This window comes from Canis lupus, chromosome 1 (genome assembly GCF_003254725.2).
Source record: "Canis lupus dingo isolate Sandy chromosome 1, ASM325472v2, whole genome shotgun sequence".
Classification (NCBI taxonomy): domain Eukaryota; kingdom Metazoa; phylum Chordata; class Mammalia; order Carnivora; family Canidae; genus Canis; species Canis lupus.
Genome location: NC_064243.1, coordinates 27,731,267 through 27,750,243, shown reverse-complemented (window position 1 = coordinate 27,750,243; position 18,977 = coordinate 27,731,267). Strand labels below are relative to the sequence as shown.

The 18,977-nt window shown below is 35.6% G+C and overlaps 1 protein-coding gene across 4 annotated transcripts in view; it reads left to right on the top strand.

Moving 5' to 3' along the window:
- HBS1L (HBS1 like translational GTPase) overlaps window positions 1-18,977 on the top strand; it is an 87,236-nt gene that overhangs the window by 52,378 nt on the left and 15,881 nt on the right. For all 4 annotated transcript variants that reach the window (XM_025422340.3, XM_025422342.3, XM_035710503.2 and 1 more), the window contains 8 exons: window positions 1,180-1,439; window positions 1,904-2,069; window positions 4,718-4,835; window positions 9,893-10,039; window positions 14,569-14,643; window positions 15,237-15,354; window positions 15,977-16,045; window positions 18,833-18,937. In XM_025422340.3, the coding sequence (XP_025278125.1) occupies window positions 1,180-1,439; window positions 1,904-2,069; window positions 4,718-4,835; window positions 9,893-10,039; window positions 14,569-14,643; window positions 15,237-15,354; window positions 15,977-16,045; window positions 18,833-18,937 (1,058 nt within the window). The remainder of the gene's footprint in view (window positions 1-1,179; window positions 1,440-1,903; window positions 2,070-4,717; window positions 4,836-9,892; window positions 10,040-14,568; window positions 14,644-15,236; window positions 15,355-15,976; window positions 16,046-18,832; window positions 18,938-18,977) is intronic.

Sequence of the window (18,977 nt, the reverse complement as noted above, 5' to 3'; positions counted from 1 at the left end):
ATAGTAGACAAGAGGAAAATAATGTACTGTTCTCATATAAACTGCTTTTTGTATGTAATTCTTTGCCAGTCTCAAATGGAGTTGGATAGAATTGGTTTCATTCTTAATAACTTGTAATTTAACCTGTTATTTGTCCAAATTCTGTTTATCTGTGTCACTGAAAGGAATGTAAGGTATATTGTAGTCTGATTGATTAGATCACATTACTGCTAGCCATCCATAGGATAGCACTGATACAGTTTCTGTAGGTAATGGTCAAAGAGCTTAATGAACTAAGGTCAGAGAGAATAAGTTATGCTAGATGGTCTTGTTTCTACTTTATGTATTGAGTCCCTCACTACATTATAAGCTTTTGGGATTAGTAGATAAATTTCTCATCTGCATCTTCTTTTCTTCTCAACATCAATGTCTAGTATAAGTTGTAATTTTTAGAAAATCAAGTATTTGTTTAGTTAATGAATTAAAAACTTCTTTGCTGAAAGTATTGAGAAAATGTAGACAGATAAGATATCTATCTCCCTTAAGGATAGTGTTTGAGCAAAAAAGATTAAAGTCTCTGTCCTGTTGGAAGAATGAGTTTGGGATAATTTTTTTTTTTTTAAATACTACTTTACCTCTGGGAACACTTTTAGTGCCAAGTTTTGTTTTGTTTTGTTTTTTAAAGATTTATTTATTTATTTATGATAGAGAGAGAGAGAGAGAGAGAGGCAGAGACACAGGAGGAGGGAGAAGCAGGCTCCATGCTGGGAGCCTGACGTGGGACTCAGTCCCGGGACTCCAGGATCGTGCCCTGGGCTGAAGGCGGCGCTAAACCGCTGAGCCACCCAGGGATCCCTTTTAGTGCCAAGTTTTACAAAATCTCTTCTTTATGCCATGTTTTGATAGGATCATATGGCTAAGGCTATGGCCTTGAATTCAGTTATTTTATGGGATATTTTCTTCTTATCTCAGCATTTGGTAGACTGTTTTTCTCCTGGGATCTTCTAAGTCTGTATTTGTGTGGTTTGTGTCTAGCTACTTAAAATTTCCACCTTAATAGGCTAGCCACTTAGTAGAGATCATTTTTGGTCTGCAAGTGTAAGGAATTAGAAGAGACAATTTCTCTGCCCTTCTGACATTAACAAGAGGATGTCAGTTGAGTTGGTTTAAACACTTTTTTCCTATCTCTGCTTTCTATAGAGTAACTGAAGAAAATGGTCATAGTTTCCACACACTTCAAAAAGAACATCTTAGTGAAGAAACCAGCATTGCTTCTTCTGATGTTCTTGACACTGTTTCTAAATCAGTTCTCCCATCCCACACCATTCAAACATCAGAAGAGCAGAATTCACCATCAGTACCGGTGAAGAAATCTGGCAAGCTGAGGCAGCAAATAGATGTCAAAGCGGAACTGGAGAAGCGGCAAGGAGGGAAGCAGCTCCTCAACTTGGTGGTCATCGGTAATGCCCTTTAGTCCTCTGGATGGTCACTCACCTCTGCTTTAGCCTAGCAACCTCCTAGTGGCAGCGTGGACACTCGTTCCCACTCTTTGAGTTTCTGTGTTGGTGTAAATGGACACAAGCAAGGAGGCATTGCATCATGATGCTTTCTAGTCACTTTGTGGGGAATGATGCCAAGTTATCAAGGAGTTATTAGACTTGTGGCATTTTCATTTTGTGAATATTTTGAAAACGCCATATCTTACTGACAGTTTTAATTTCCAAAAGTCAAGGAAACTCCCCCCCTCTCTAAAGAGATACTCTTTTTTTTTTCTCCATTTACTTTAACTATCTTTTGATAAAAATTGGTATTTATTACTCGAAACACTGACACGAATTATTGGATTACATATGCATGCAATGCCTCGATGTGAACAACGTCTGGAAAATGTACCTAGTATTAATCCTGAATCAATTTTCCTTAGGTCATGTTGATGCTGGGAAAAGTACTCTGATGGGCCATATGCTTTATCTTCTGGGTAATGTAAACAAAAGAACTATGCATAAGTATGAACAAGAGTCTAAAAAGGCTGGCAAAGCTTCGTTTGCATATGCATGGGTCTTGGATGAGACTGGCGAAGAAAGGGAAAGGTAGTCATTATATTTCAAAATTTTCAGTTTGCAATGATATATAATCTTTTAAATAAGTATGTAATATGTGTTGAATGAAACATGCCATGAAATATTTTAGAAACTTCTTTTAGAGGAAAGCTTTCAATTATTGGGGAAATATTTTTATTATAGTTTCCATTGAATCTGTATACATTTACTATTCCAAATTCTATGAGAATAGTTGAATTTTATCAAAAAAAAATTAAAACACGCACACAGTAAAAGGCAGTAAGAACCCTTTGTTAATTATTCTGTGGGAGAAGTTTCAGTTGTCCCTTCCCGAAATATGTCAAATTGACTTGATATTGAATTAAAATTACGAATGAGACTAAATTTTATAGAAGATAACTTTAAGGGAAGGTAACTTTTTGCAGTAAACTCTTTTCTGTCTGGAATTAAAATGACCAGTAAATTTAAATTATCACACTTAATTCATTTTTTATACTTTCTGTAGGATGTTTTTATAAGATAGAGTCAACAAACAAGTAATTAAACCTACCTCCTACCATGGAGATTTAGTCTGTTACCCCTGTATCTATTACTGTGCCCAATGCTAACTCTGCAGGAGAGAACAGCTACTCATGGACCTCTGGCCAAAGTATTTCTTTTGAAGTCTTTTTAGAGTGATCATATGTATCATGTTAGAATTGTCAGGGATCAGAGAGCCAATGGCACCTTTGTCAGGAAAGAAAGAAGGCACCTAAATAAGTGAATTGGCAGATGTATCAACTGTGTCAAAATAATAATTAAGTCCTCTGAAAGTCCTCTGAAAGTCCTAAATCAACAAAGGAAGTATTCTGTGTTTCTTATCTTCCTTCTGAGTATGATTAGAGAATATATTTGGATTTTCATACTTTAAAAAAGGTGTATATTTACTTTCTTGGAGTCTTGAATAGTCTACATTAAAATATATAAGGTAATCTCAATAAAGGGGGTCACAATATTCCTCAGCTCTTGTGATAAACAGAATTGTATATCAGGGTGGGTTTTTTTTTTCTTTTTGTAGGTGTCTTATTTATTCTTTATAGCATCACATGCTTGTTTTCCAACCCAGTAAGGAAAATTAGTTGGTGGCAAATTTTTGGAAAATGAATATTGGAAAACAGTGGAATTTTTGTATGATGTCAATGTTAGAAGAACAAATAATTTCCACCTATCAGCTTACCAAACGGATTATTAAAATACATGGCTCCTTAGTTACATTTGTGTCATCTGTTAAATAGGTAAAGAGATTGAGAATGGTATAATTTAAGTTAGGATGACTTGTTTGAATTAATATGTGAGTTGAACTGGCAGGTGAGCTAATTATTTAATTTCTGGAATAGTCAATAATTTTAGTGGGGTTTTTATTCTTTTTGATACTATATCTACTGGTTGGCTGTTATATTTTTGCTGCTAGTAGTTTTCTATTGCTCAGAATGATGCAATTTTAGAATATTTTATGGTTCTGTAGATAGCAGATGCTTCTAGTTACATAATAAGAATTTTAACTCACCAGTAGTAATAGTATTTCAGTAGTATTTCAAAAATACAGTGTGTTATATCCTACCATATTAAACATTTATAAATTGTTCTGCTCATATGTTGAACAGAAATTAGTATAATGAGGGATATTTATATCCCTAGGGTTACAAATGCAGACCAGACCTGGCTCCAAAGAGTGTGTTTTGGTCAAAGCAGTCTATGGAGAAGCTCAGAATGAGTCTTGGTTCATCAGTCATCTAGACAATTATTTGAGGATTATTAGAATTAAACATCATTTTCACCAGGTCAAATGGCCCATGGTTTCAGATTAAGTTAGAATGACTTGAGCAAGGAGACCCATGTGTTATTTCATTGCTCTGCTAGGGTATTATCAGAACAGTTGGTAGTAGAATGGAGTGCCCATTCATTACTCTGGACTGTTTGGGGCAAGCCAGGATGAATGATTACCCAGTTTATTGCCCACCCAATTTCCTTTTCCTGATGTCTAGAAAGACTCAGTACCTTTGTAGACCCTCCCTGGGCTTTCTTATAATCCAAACCTACATTTTTTTTGGCTAAGAAGAGGCACTGTGTTGGTCTTCAAGAAGGACGAAACGGGATATAAAACAAACTGTTGTTTAGTTCTCTCGACTTTTAAAAGTTTTGGTATCTCCTTTGATATTTCCTTTTTTCTAAATGTGGAACATTCTGACCTACCTTACAAATGAAAGTTTAGAAGTTTATTTTTATCATTAGTGAAGTATCTACATATGAAGATGAGGAAAACTGCCTCCATCCACTTTACCTTCTCTCATGGGCAGTATTTTCTGTTTTCTCTTCCAGAGGTGTCTCCATATATTTTTTTGTTCGTAGTCTACATAGCCTCTTACCCCCAGAAAAGGAAATGGGAAACATCCAGCATTTTTGTTAAGCTCTTGCTGTGTCCAAAATCTTATTTTAAAGGCATACACATGTAATTCTGTTAATTGCAGAAATTCTAGCTCCCAAGTGATAGCTTAATTAGTCAAAACAGTAGACTGTGTAATAAAATTCCCATTGTTTCTTAAGAATTCACTGTCAATTAGCCTATATTATTAAATGACTTAATCCATGGCACTGATTATTTCTATAGTATTTTCTAACCATTTTATGTTTTCTTTAAGGGGAGTAACAATGGATGTTGGTATGACAAAGTTTGAGACCACAACCAAAGTTATTACATTAATGGATGCTCCAGGCCATAAGGATTTCATTCCAAATATGATTACAGGAGCAGCCCAGGTACCAGATATTTCCTGAATTATAGTACACTGATTGTACATACAATTTCCTAATTCTGAGCTTATAATTCTGGGATTGTAACTTTTAAAGTATTTTGAAATTAAAAAATTTAACTTTTGAAAAAAAAGATTGTATTATTATGATCTCATTGTTACTATATAAAACCTATTCTAATTATATAGATGCAAATTTATAAAAGCTATGAATTTCTTATAATAAAAATAATGGTAAAGTTCATGATGAAGTATAGCTTTATATTTCTTATTAATAAGTTGGAGTGAATATTTCAGTATCTGCCTTTTTACTGTATTTACATCCAAGGCCTATATCTTTTAAAAGTGCTGATTTATGCAGAAGTAGTGAAGCTTGGGAGTTTTGCCCTTGGGGTTTACTTTCTTTATAGGATTAAAAAACTTGCAATTTATAGAATTACATGATTCTTAAGGATACTGAAATCAAAGATAATAACTTTAAAATAATTAAAGCAATGAAAGAAAATAGCACTGCACCTAGAGGACATGGATTTTTTAAAAATAAAAGATGATGAATAAAAGATTATTGGAAAATATAAAGAGTTCAAAAGTTTGCCTGTGTCAATTATTGGCAAAAAGTGTGACTTGGGCAGCTGGGGTGGCTTAGCGGTTTAGCGCTTGCCTTTGGCCCAGGGCATGATTCTGGAGACCCGGGATCGAGTCCCCACATCAGGCTCCCTGCATGGAGCCTGCTTCTCCCTCTGCCTGTGTCTCTGCCTCTTTCTCTCTGGATCTCTCATGAATAAAAAAAAAAAAAAAAAAAAAAAACTTAAAAAAAAAATGTGACTTAAGCAATTGACTGTTTTCTGAGTTCTTAACATCTATTTAAAAGGAATGTTAGGGATCCCTGGGTGGCGCAGCGGTTTAGCGCCTGCCTTTGGCCCAGGGCGTGATCCTGGAGACCCGGGATCGAATCCCACATCGGGCTCCTGGTGCATGGAGCCTGCTTCTCCCTCTGCCTATGTCTCTGCCTCTCTCTCTGTGTGACTATCATAAATAAATAAAAATTAAAAAAAAAAAATAAAAAAAAATAAAAGGAATGTTAATATAAACATTTGTCAACCTAAAAAGGATATACAAATAAATTAGACTATATTAAAGATAAATGACAAAATATTCTATTTTAGGAAGTTGATATATAATTTATTATATATCAGAATATTAATTTAAGGTCCATGGACTGAACAATTAATGAAGATTGAAAAATAATAATCACTCTTGGTTGAGTGCCACATATGGGCTAGACACTCTGTTAGGTGTTTTGTATGCATTTAGTTTAATCCTTATGATGAGGGATCCCTGGGTGGCGCAGCGGTTTGGCGCCTGCCTTTGGCCCAGGGCGCGATCCTGGAGACCCGGGATCGAATCCCACATCGGGCTCCTGGTGCGTGGAGCCTGCTTCTCCCTCTGCCTGTGTCTCTGCCTCTCTCTCTTTCTCTCTGTGTGACTATCATAAATAAATAAAAATTTAAAAAAAAAAAAAATTTTTTTTAATCCTTATGATGAAGGTGCATATTATCCCTATTTTATTTTACTTTTTTAAAAAAGATTTTAAGTAATCTCTACATCTACAGTGGGTCTTGAACCTACAACCCTGAGACCAAGAATTGCATGTTCTGTCTACTGAGCCATTCAGGTGCCCCATTCCTATTTTAAGTTAGTGTACTTCTCATTGAATTTACCAAAGAACACAATATATTTTTCTCTTTGTTTCTGTGGTGTATAAATTTACTTGGCCTGCTGTGTGCCGAGCGCTATGGTAGGCATTGTAGGGATATGATAACTAAGAAGCACATTTTGATAGTTTAATGGGAGAGGCAAACATCGAAATAAGCAGTTACAATGAAATTCTAGAATTCATTTTTTTGAATGTTTTTGAATCCTAGAATCTCAGAATCCAGAATAATCATAAAGATCGTTTATTCTAAACTCCTAATGGAATTAGGATAGGAAAAGATTTCAGTAATTATCTAATTGCATTCTGTTATATGACAAATGAAGAAAATAGGCTCAAAATATTAGAGAGCTTAGTGTACAAAGTACTGGGGTAGGCTGTTAGGGTTACAAAGAAGAGTGCAGGGTATGCTGCTTCTCAAGGAAATCATATAAAACATGTAAAAAGGAAAGGCTAACACAAATGTACTACAAGAAGAGTATACACAGTATACATAGGGAAAGATATCTGGTAGTGCTGAAAAGTCTTCCTTGGTAATATGTAGGCATTTGAGCTCCCAAAGACAAGCTGCTGCATGAAAGAATAGAGAAATTGCCCTGAAATTTTTTGGAGATGGTAATGAGAAAGAGAATTAGGAAGAGTACTTACTGCCTTAGATATCTTAATGCCAATCCAATGAATTTCAAATTTTAACCTAAAGAAATAAATACAATTTGATAGTTATTAGCAAAACCTGAATGGAAGGAGATTTACAGTTATCGAGTCTAGGATTTGGAAGGTCAGGCCTGGGTGCTTTTTTCTATAAACTACACTTACTCTTTACTGTTTCTGTGAAGTGAGTAAATGTTTTTTTCTTTTTTTAAGTTTTCATTTCAATTCCAGTTAGTAACATATGATGTAATATTATATTCAGGTGTACAATATTATCATTCCACATTTCCATAAAACACCTGTTACTCCTCACAACCAAGTGCACTTTTTTTAAGTATTTATTTAAATTCCAGTTAATTAACATGCAGTGTAATATTAGTTTCAGGTGTACAATTTAACGATTCAGCACTTCGGTACAAGTTAATGATACCCAGCAAGATTAAACAATTTGTCTGAAGTGTGAGACCTGTTAGTACATGAGAGAGTCAGCTTTCAAATGGATTGCTCCAACTTGTGCTCTTAACCAAGAATTCTTGTTCAAAGAACTAGATCTCATTGAAGAAATTAGGGTTCAACGTTTTAAGTCATGAAGGAATGGGACTGAATGCTGAACTTAAGAGGAGAAGAAAGGCAGGAATATTTGGGTAAGGATAAATGGAAAAAGAACAGAAATCATAGTGTAAATTGCCCCCACCAAAGTATGTGGATGATGCTTCTAATTTAAATTATAAAGTTCTGTTCAGAGTGTAAATTGCCCCCACCAAAGTATGTGGATGATGCTTCTAATTTAAATTATAAAGTTCTGTTCAGAGCAAAGTATCTGATAAATACTTACTTTATGACCATTTTATTTCTCATAATGGTGAAGATTATATGGCAGCGTATGTGAAATTCTTTAAAAATTGGATAGCATGAACATAAAATGTCATTGAGGAAACCACAAAGAGGAAAGCTATTATGGACTCTGTTCAAACCAAAAGGCTAGAGCGCTTCACGTGGATGGAACGTAAGAAAGCAATTGTCCAGTACTGGTCTGAGGTGGCACAGGAGGGCACTGTTAGAGTTAGTCATTATAACCTGGATTAGAGAAAACCACATTTCTATTAGAACAGGCAGGCCTGCAGGGCAAAAACCACAGAAGGGAAAAAGAATGCTCCTTTAAAGAACGTCCTGACACTGTATCACCAGAAATACTTGAGAATGAAAGTAGAGGGAAACCTATGATTGCACTAACAGTTCTCTGCAGATTTTCAAAGACTGCATCCACATAATGCAAGTGAAGTCACACAAAGTAGTATCAACATGAGCACCTGGGTGGCTCAGTTGGCTAATGTTCACCTTTGGCTCAGGTCATGATCTGGGGGTGCCGGGATCAAGCTCCTCATCTGGCTTCCTGCTCAGTGGGGAGTCTGCTTCTCCCCTGCTCGTGCTCTCTCTCTCTCTGTTCTCTTAATAAATAAATAAATAAAATCTTTAAAAAAAAAAAAGCGTCAACACCAAAGAATAGTGGGAACCCGTAAAACTAGTGTCAATAAGCTTAAATAGGAAAAGGCACTAGAGCTAAGGTTAGTTTTTTTCCTTCTTTTTTTGTGTTTAAATGGAGTGTGAGAGGTAAAATGTCTTTCACCTGATTCTCAAAATGCTCCAGAAAGGTTACCAAAATTCGTTAAGTCAAGGTTCTATTTCTCTGCAGTAGAGGGTGAATGAATGTCCTTTTTTTTATTTTGGATAACTCATTTATTCAAAGTTTTTCATCATTATAAATAGTACTCTGATAAACATTTTTGTTGACTTATCATTTTCTAGGATAAATTTCAGGAAGTGGAAGTAATAGGAAGCAAAATATGTATAATTTTAAGGCTCCTGAAACCCACTGTTGAAACTGCCCTCCAGAAAGCTTCCTTAAACAGGTGGTGCATAAGAATGCCCATCTCACTGCACTCTTACCTGTAGTAAATCATTCTTTTAAGTGTTGCTTATGTAACTTCTAGGAGTGGGAGAAGTAAGGAATATGTTCATGTATTTTTAATGTCCTTTTTTTTGGATTTCTAATGAATTTGAATTTTTTTCATGTTTCTTGGCCATTTCTATTTCTTTAGCAAATTGTTTGCTTGTACCCTTTAACTATTTTTCTACAGAGCTGTGTCTTTCTTCCCTGTTTTCACCTGTAAAGTTCATAATAAGTTGATAACTTTTCCAAATGTCTCTCCCTGTTTACTTATGTTTTAACTGTGTTTATGTTTTTCCTCCTTTGCCTAGATATTTTAATTGTTATAAAATCAAATATGGGAATTTAAAAAAATTCTTTATGTCATTATTTTTGGCCACATGCTAGTATTTTTTTATCCATCTGTGTAAGCCTTTTGATTTGTCTTGGGGTTCAGTGTCAGGTTAGAGTCTGCCTTTAAAATCTGACCACAACTGGGACGCCTTGGTGGCTCAGCAGTTGAGCATCTGCCTTTCAGCTCAGGGCGCGATCCCTGTCCTGGGATTGAGTCTCACTTTGGGCTCCCTGCCTGGAGCCTGCTTCTCCCATTGCCTGTGTCTCTGCCTCTCTCTGTGTGTCTCTCATGAGTAAATAAATAAAATAAAATCTGTATAAAAATAATTGACCACCATTAATCCACGAATCTAGCCTTTGAATTCAAATTAAAATGCTGTGATATTATTTCTAGTTTTGATTATTTCTTCTTCCTCAGGCGGATGTAGCCATTTTAGTTGTAGACGCCAGCAGGGGAGAGTTTGAAGCTGGATTTGAGACTGGGGGACAGACTCGAGAACACGGCCTCTTGGTTCGTTCTCTTGGAGTAACACAGCTTGCAGTTGCGGTCAATAAGATGGATCAGGTATTTGAAGGCGAATGAGCATTCATTTCATTTCATATGTTAGTTAAGATGCTATTCTGCTTTATCAATGACCTCAGACATGACTAGTGTATATCTTATTAGTCTAGTGGTCATATTTAAAAGAGATAATTCATGACCCTCAATTAAATAAATGAGATACAAGTAAATTTTAAGCAAAAATGTATTCTGACTTTCAACATTAATTTTAAAATCTTAAAATTGCTTTTAGTTGTAAAATAATACTCAATTTATTTTAGTATAAAGAAACTTGAAATAACCAATATAGGTTGGAAATATATCCAATTCCCCTAACCCCCAACGAAATCTTTTAACTTTTTGTTTTGTGCGTCCACCTGGTTTATTTTTATAGATGAAAATATTGTTCTTCATAACATTGTGTTATGTATGATCTATCTGTTCTGTTAGCTCCTTTTTAAAAAAATTGGTAATGTTCTTGTGCATATTTCCAAGTAATTAACTTTTGTATGAACAGATTGTTTTTATAGCTTTATTCTAGTCCGTTTTAAAGATATATGTAACTTATTCAAGTAATCCCCTACTTCTGAATATTTCTAGGTGTGTGTGTGTGTGTGTGTGTGTGTATTTGGACATAGTTTATTCTGTGGAAATTTCTGGGTCCAAGGGCATATGCATTTTTAGACTTGCTATATATATGATCAAAATTCCTTCAAGAAAAGTTCTAGTTATTTACTCTCAGCATATATGGTATATGCACTTTCCCACTTAACACTGCTGTTCTTAAATGGTTATTTTCCAATTTGATATTCAAAACATGTTTCTTTTTTTTAACCTACTTTTCAATGAATCTTAATATTTCAATATACTTTGTATATTTATTAACCATTTATGTTTTTAATTTTTTTAATAAATTTATTTTTTATTGGTGTTCAATTTACCAACATACAGAATAACACCCAGTGCTCATCCCGTCAAGTGCCCACCCCAGTGCCCGTCACCCATTCACCCCCACCTCCCGCCCTCCTCCCCCTCCACCACCCCTAGTTCGTTTCCCAGAGTTAGCAGTTTTTATGTTCTGTCTCCCTTTCTGATATTTCCCACACATTTCTTCTCCCTTCCTTTATATTCCCTTTCACTATTATTTATATTCCCCAAATGAATGAGAACATATAATGTTTGTCCTTCTCCGACTGACTTACTTCACTCAGCATAATACCCTCCAGTTCCATCCACGTTGAAGCAAATGGTGGGTATTTGTCATTTCTAATGGCTGAGTAATATTCCATTGTGTACATAAACCACATCTTCTTTATCCATTCATCTTTCGATGGACACCGAGGCTCCTTCCACAGTTTGGCTATTGTGGATGTTGCTGCTAGAATCATCGGGGTGCAGGTGTCCCGGCGTTTCATTACATCTGTATCTTTGGGGTAAATCCCCAGCAGTGCAATTGCTGGGTCGTAGGGCAGGTCTATTTTTAACTCTTTGAGGAACCTCCACACAGTTTTCCAGAGTGGCTGCACCAGTTCACATTCCCACCAACAGTGTAGGAGTGTTCCCTTTTCTCCGCATCCTCTCCAACATTTGTGGTTTCCTGCCTTGTTAATGTTCCCCATTCTCACTGGTGTGAGGTGGTATCTCATTGTGGTTTTGATTTGTATTTCCCTGATGGCAAGTGATGCAGAGCATTTTCTCATGTGCATGTTGGCCATGTCTATGTCTTTCTCTGTGAGATTTCTCTTCATGTCTTTTGCCCATTTCATGATTGGATTGTTTCTTTCTTTGCTGTTGAGTTTAATAAGTTCTTTATAGATCTTGGAAACTAGCCCTTTATCTGACACGTCATTTGCAAATATCTTCTCCCATTCTGTAGGTTGTCTTTTAGTTTTGTTGACTGTATCCTTTGCTGTGCAAAAGCTTCTTATCTTGATGAAGTCCCAACTGTTCATTTTTGCTTTTGTTTCTTTTGCCTTCGTGGATGTATCTTGCAAGAAGTTACTGTGGCCGAGTTCAAAAAGGGTGTTGCCTGTGTTCTCCTCTAGGATTTTGATGGAATCTTGTCTCACATTTAGATCTTTCATCCATTTTGAGTTTATCTTTGTGTATGGTGAAAGAGAGTGGTCTAGTTTCATTCTTCTGCATGTGGATGTCCAGTTTTCCCAGCACCATTTATTGAAGAGACTGTCTTTCTTCCAATGGATAGTCTTTCCTCCTTTATCGAATATTAGTTGACCATAAAGTTCAGGGTCCACTTCTGGGTTCTCTATTCTGTTCCATTGATCTATGTGTCTGTTTTTGTGCCAGTACCACACTGTCTTGATGACCACAGCTTTGTAGTACAACCTGAAATCTGGCATTGTGATGCCCCCAGATATGGTTTTCTTTTTTAAAATTCCCCTGGCTATTCGGGGTCTTTTCTGATTCCACACAAATCTTAAAATAATTTGTCCTAACTCTCTGAAGAAAGTCCATGGTATTTTGATAGGGATTGCATTAAACGTGTAAATTGCCCTGGGTAATATTGACATTTTCACAATATTAATTCTGCCAATCCATGAGCATGGAATATTTTTCCATCTCTTTGTGTCTTCCTCAGTTTCTTTCAGAAGTGTTCTATAGTTTTTAGGGTATAGATCCTTTACCTCTTTGGTTAGGTTTATTCCTAGGTTAGCATATTCTTATGCTTTTGGGTGCAATTGTAAATGGGATTGACTCCTTAATTTCTCTTTCTTCAGTCTCATTGTATAGAAATGCCACTGATTTCTGGGCATTGATTTTGTATCCTGCCACACTGCCAAATTGCTGTATGAGTTCTAGCAATCTTGGGGTGGAGGCTTTTGGGTTTTCTATGTAGAGTATCATGTCATCGGCGAAGAGGGAGAGTTTGACTTCTTCTTTGCCAATTTGAATGCCTTTAATGTCTTTTTGTTGTCTGATTGCTGAGGCTAGGACTTCCAGTACTATGTTGAATAGCAGTGGTGAGAGTGGACATCCCTGTCTTGTTCCTGATCTTAGGGGAAAGGCTCCCAGTGCTTCCCCATTGAGAATGATATTTGCTGTGGGCTTTTCGTAGATGGCTTTTAAGATGTTGAGGAATGTTCCCTCTCTCCCTACACTCTGAAGAGTTTTGATCAGGAATGGATGCTGTATTTTGTCAAATGCTTTCTCTGCATCTAAGGAGAGGATCATATGGTTCTTGGTTTTTCTCTTGCTGATATGATGAATCACATTGATTGTTTTACGAGTGTTGAACCAGCCTTGTGTCCCGGGGATAAATCCTACTTGGTCATGGTGAATAATTTTCTTAATGTACTGTTGGATCCTATTGGCTAGTATCTTGTTGAGAATTTTTGCATCCATGTTCATCAGGGATATTGGTCTGTAATTCTCCTTTTTGGTGGGGTCTTTGTCTGGTTTTGGAATTAAGGTGATGCTGGCCTCATAGAACGAATTTGGAAGTACTCCATCTCTTTCTGTCTTTCCAAACAGCTTTAGTAGAATAGGTATGGTTTCTTCTTTAAACGTTTGATAGAATTCTCCTGGGAAGCCATCTGGCCTTGGACTTTTGTGTCTTGGGAGGTTTTTGATGACTGCTTCAATTTCCTCCCTGGTTATTGGCTGTTCAGGTTTTCTATTTCTTCCTGTTCCAGTTTTGGTAGTTTGTGTAATTTTGGAATGATTTACATAATCTACTCGTGTTTGAAACTTACCAATTTTTAAGTATAATTATTGAAGATATTAATCCTTTATCTTGTCTTAGATCTTTTTCCCAATTTGTTATTTTACTTTTCATTTTGTGTGTTTTTGACATATATTCAAATTTAAAAGTATTTCCTTTTGATTCTTTATCCTTAGGTATTTTCTTATCCTGGGATCAGATACTTACCTACATTTTTTTCGATATACTTCTTTTACAGTATCATTATTACACATACCTTTTATTTTTCCCTAATATTTTAGTATGAAAAATTTCAAATAAAAGGAATAGAAAAAAGAATAGTAGAAAGAATTTTACAATAAATACTGTATTATACCCACTACTTAAGATTCTCCGACATACTTATTCGCGTCTTAGTCTGTCTGCCCCATGTCCATCCTATTAATCCATTTTATTTTGACAAGAATTTCCAAGTAAGTTATATGTTGTTATACTTACCCCTAAATACTACAGCATGCAGAGTTCATATCACATATACATTTTTAGTCTATTTGGATTGGCAGGGGTGTATCAATATTTTTATTTTACTTCAGTAGTTGGTCTGAGCACAATTTAATAATTTTATTCACTCTGTCTCCTTAAATTTGAAGTGACTTATAGCATATACAAAAAGTTCTATGTGTATTGGAGTTTGTTTCTAGGCTTTCTGTTGTAGGAAAAGTTATTTTTAGATCATATTAATAGTAAGATCTGATATTCCAAATTTGAATTTTAATAGATTTCATATTTAATATATTTTATAGTCTTCATTTTTTAATGTTTTATTGCAGAAATTTGTATTTTATATGTAGCATGGTCTGAAGCATAGTTTTAAAAATTGAATCTTTATCAGGTTAATTGGCAACAAGAAAGGTTTCAAGAGATTACTGGAAAACTTGGGCACTTTCTTAAGCAAGCAGGTTTTAAGGTAAGATAATTTTAAATTTATTTAGTTACTTTGATTTTAAATTTAGTTACTTTATTTAGTTACTTTAAGTCTCATCTTACTGATATAGGAGAAAATACTAATACAGATAGTTTGGTGTCCTTGTTTTTATTTCTGCCTGGTATCATGTATATCTTACGTTCTTTTCCTTACTTCAACAAGGAAAATTGCACATTTTATAAATTGGCTTGAATTTAACATAAATAAAAGACTTTTCTCCAGCTATTAAATTAGGTGGATAGGTTTAGCAAGGTCACAGAGGAATGGATACTATACGTCCACTACAGTAGAAACTAGTAGAGAGGAATTTCTCTAGCAAAATGTGAATGAAATATGTGTATGTTACCAGGTAAAAATGCTTGAGTGTTTTGGAACAAATTTGTAAGTTTTCCACAAAATCAAATTAGTTGAAAACTGTTGGATTAGATAACTTCAAGGCTGTAGTTCTATGATTTCTACTACTTTTTTAAAAGTACATAGTTGCTTTTGCAAACTTGGTGCAGCATGGTAATAGCCTTTTAACTTTTTGAAAGCAATGTTGTATTAAGTTTCGTATATTCAATCTTTTTTAATAGGAAAGTGATGTGGCTTTTATCCCTACAAGTGGTCTCAGTGGTGAAAATCTAATCACAAGATCTCAATCAGGTGAACTCACAAAATGGTATAAAGGACTATGTTTATTAGAACAAATTGGTAAGTACACTGCCATACTGATTTTAATGCATTATAAGCTTGATGTTGTTATTTAAAGTTCTTGATGGGAGACAGGTGATGTGTATGAAAAAGCATAGAGTTTATAGTCAGAAAAGCTAGTATAGTAGTTTTGAAATCGCCTGCAATATTTATTATTATTTTGTAATATTTTATTTATATATTCATGAAAGGCAGAGAGAGAGGCAGAGATATAGGCAAAGGGAAAAGCAGGCTCCCCTGGGGAACCCCATGTGGGACTCGATCCCAGGACCCAGGGATCACAACCTGAGCAGAAGAAGCTCAACCACTGAGCCACCCAGGTGTCCCTCACCTGCAGTATTTTTTTTTTCACCTGCAATATTTAAACTAATACTCAATTTTCTTTTAGTTAATGAGGTGCATGTGTATCCTGCCTAACCCATAGACTATTGTTGACATTAAATGAGATTATGTATATGGAAACATTTTATAAACTACAGAGTTATATGAAAGAGAGTCAATTTACTATTTGTAATTAAAAAAGAAAATTATTTTCTAGGAGACATGGGACTATAATGGGATGATTGGACCTTAGTCAAAAATTACTTTTACATTAAACCTTGTTTTTTTGCCATTTTTCCAGATTCCTTCAAGCCTCCTCAGAGATCTATTGATAAGCCTTTTAGATTATGTGTATCTGATGTTTTCAAAGGTAAGTGCTACTTCTATAGTGCTTCTTCAGTCTGGCCCCTGCTTTTCATTTTCTCTTTTCTCAGATAAAATTATTATACTGTCTTCATATTCTCCCTTCCCATGCCAATGTAAGGATCGTTGCCAAAGTAATCTTGAAATGCATAGTTTTAGTTACTTAACTCCCCTGCCCAGAAAAATCTTCAGTTTACTTCCGTTTACTTCATTTCCCCTGCTCATACTCATCCTCCAGGTATAGAACACACTTTTTCCTTTCTCTTCCTAGCTAGCCTCCTGTTTTTTTTTTTTTGTTTTTTTTTTGTTTGTTTGTTTTTTTTCCCTCTCTTTAGATCTCTTTGGTTTTTGTATCCTTCAGCCAAATGGATTGTTACAATTTCTTAACCACATAGAGTCTTTGTTGCCACTCTGGCTAGCCAATGTTTTGCTCTTCTTTTTATTTCCTTGCCCTTTTCTAGGAGTCTGGGTCTGGGTCTGTTTGGGAGATAGATACCATACATAGGTAAAAAGAGAAATTTAATATAAAGAAATATTAATATGATAAAAGAGTGGCTGTAAGATAAGAGGAAACTGCCTGGTACTGGAGGGCTGAGGAAGAGTATGCAAAGAAAGAAGGCCATGTTGGGGAAGGTGTATAAAATACCTGAGTGTACATCCAATTTAATGCATACAAGACCCTGTTTAGAAAACTATAATATAGAAATGGAGTCTAAATAAATAAATAAATAAATAAATTAGTTAATTAATTAATAAATGTATAACATAAATGTTGAAATAATTAGATATCAGTGGTCTCCCAATCCCCCGTTATCCCGGAGTGGGCAGTGCAGAGTGGATTTGGAACTGAGCAGCAATAAATTGGTAACTGATGGGCTCACCCACACATGTACTCTGAGGTGCCCTCTTTGTTCTCTGTCCTCTGTCATTGCATTGTTCGTGCAGTATTGTAATTGTTTCTGTGCTTTTTATTTAACTTAGATTTTGAAATCCTTAAAGGCAAGTACTGTCTCCTCTATGTCTTTGTCTGCAGGATCTAGCTCAGTGCCTGACCCATAATATATGCTTAATAAATGTTTAATAAATGGATGAGTGAAGGTGCTTCCCAGAAAATCCTTCAATGAAATTGAAATGAATTATTATTATTATTATTATTATTATTATTATTATTATTATTATTACTGGCTTCCCAATTCTAGTAGAAGAAATATGGTAATGCTCATTAAAATGCTTGTTATCTATTTAAAATACAAAATACAAAGGATTAACAATAGTTGCTGACTCTGCTTTTTCACCTTCTGTTCTCTCTCTTCAGACTGCTTCCTGGCTTCTGCTTACAGAAGTGTTACCAAATGACTCTTTGGTTGCCAAAGTGAAAACACATTTTTCAGTTCTATCTTATTTCCACCTTACTTGAATTTGGCATTACTTCTGAGGCTGGCGGCCATATCCGTCTTGAAACTTTTCTCCCTTGGTTTCTGTGACCCACTTTCTCCTGCTATCCTATTTTCTCTGACTTCTCTGTATCTTCTTTTTCTGTTCTGTTGCTTCAGTCTTTTTCTTAGTCTACATGGTGTTTTCAGACAGACATCCATGGCTCATCTACCTCCTATGTCTTGATGCTTCCCAGATTTCGATTTTTTTTTTTTTTTTGCTTCCCCGATTTCCAACTCAGGTGTCTTTTCACTCTCTGTGCTATTGCTGGACATCTCCACAGAAAGTGTGCTCCTAGGGTTCCATTCTCATGGAATTTGATGTGACTGGTGCCCCCTGAAATGCATCTTCTCGACTGGTGCCCCCTGAAATGCATCTTCTCCCACCTGTATGCCTTGTAGACACTTCAAGTTTACCGAGGCTAAATGGATTTTGTTGTTTAATTTCCTATCTCACATTTAATGCCACTGTCATCATAGACTTCTTCCTTTTGCCATTATCTATCATCTACCTTATTCCCAAACTCTTGAATTTACTTCCTATCTGCAGTGTGTACATTTCCCCCATCAACCTCTCCTCCTTTCTGACACAAAAATACCATCGCGTCACTTCTCTGTTCACAGTTCTTCACTGGCTTCCTGTTCTTTAACTGAGGATGGAATTCCAGCCTTGAGCATGATTTATGATGCCCCTTTATCGTTTGTCTCTTGCCTGTCCCTGTTGCCTCATGTCTTGCCTTTTCCTCCTTATTGCACATGGTCCCATAAACATTTCACATAAAAGACACATGGGTCTTAGCACATGTCACATGTGATTATGACTCTATGCCTGTGCACAGTCTCCTGGGTCAGCAGTGTTTCCTCCTTCCCCCTACCCTTATATACAGCCACATGCTAAACTCCTGTTCTTTCTCCTTCTGAGTGCCCAGCTAGTACAGTCATTCCCTCTCATGGATTCTTTGGAGTACCTTCTATTCTTATTGTACATTCTAAATAAATTTGTCTCTGGACAGTGTAATCATTTTTGTCTTTCTCTTCACTAGAGTAAACCCTTTATGGGTAGTGGCTTACATTTTCATCTTTTTATCCCTAGTGGTTACATGGCTTGGTATGGAGTAAATGCTCAGTAATTATTCAAAAAAAGAATGAATCTCACTTTTTGTAACATGAAAGTTTTTATTTGTAAGAAAGTCTAGAGTAGAATGTGGGATGCCATATTTAGTAGATATGTTAAAAATTCTGAAATGATCTTTGCTTAATGTTCATTGCACTGCTAGTTTTATGTAACTCCCAGGTGTAACCAACAGCGATCATCAGGTAACATTGCTATGTGAATTGTAAGATTTGGTCATGTTTTGCAGATCAAGGATCTGGATTTTGTGTAACTGGTAAAATTGAAGCTGGTTATATCCAGACTGGTGACCGACTACTAGCAATGCCTCCTAACGAAACTTGTACTGCAAAAGGTATTCCTCTGCGAGATTCTTTTGCTAAAAACCTTCAGGT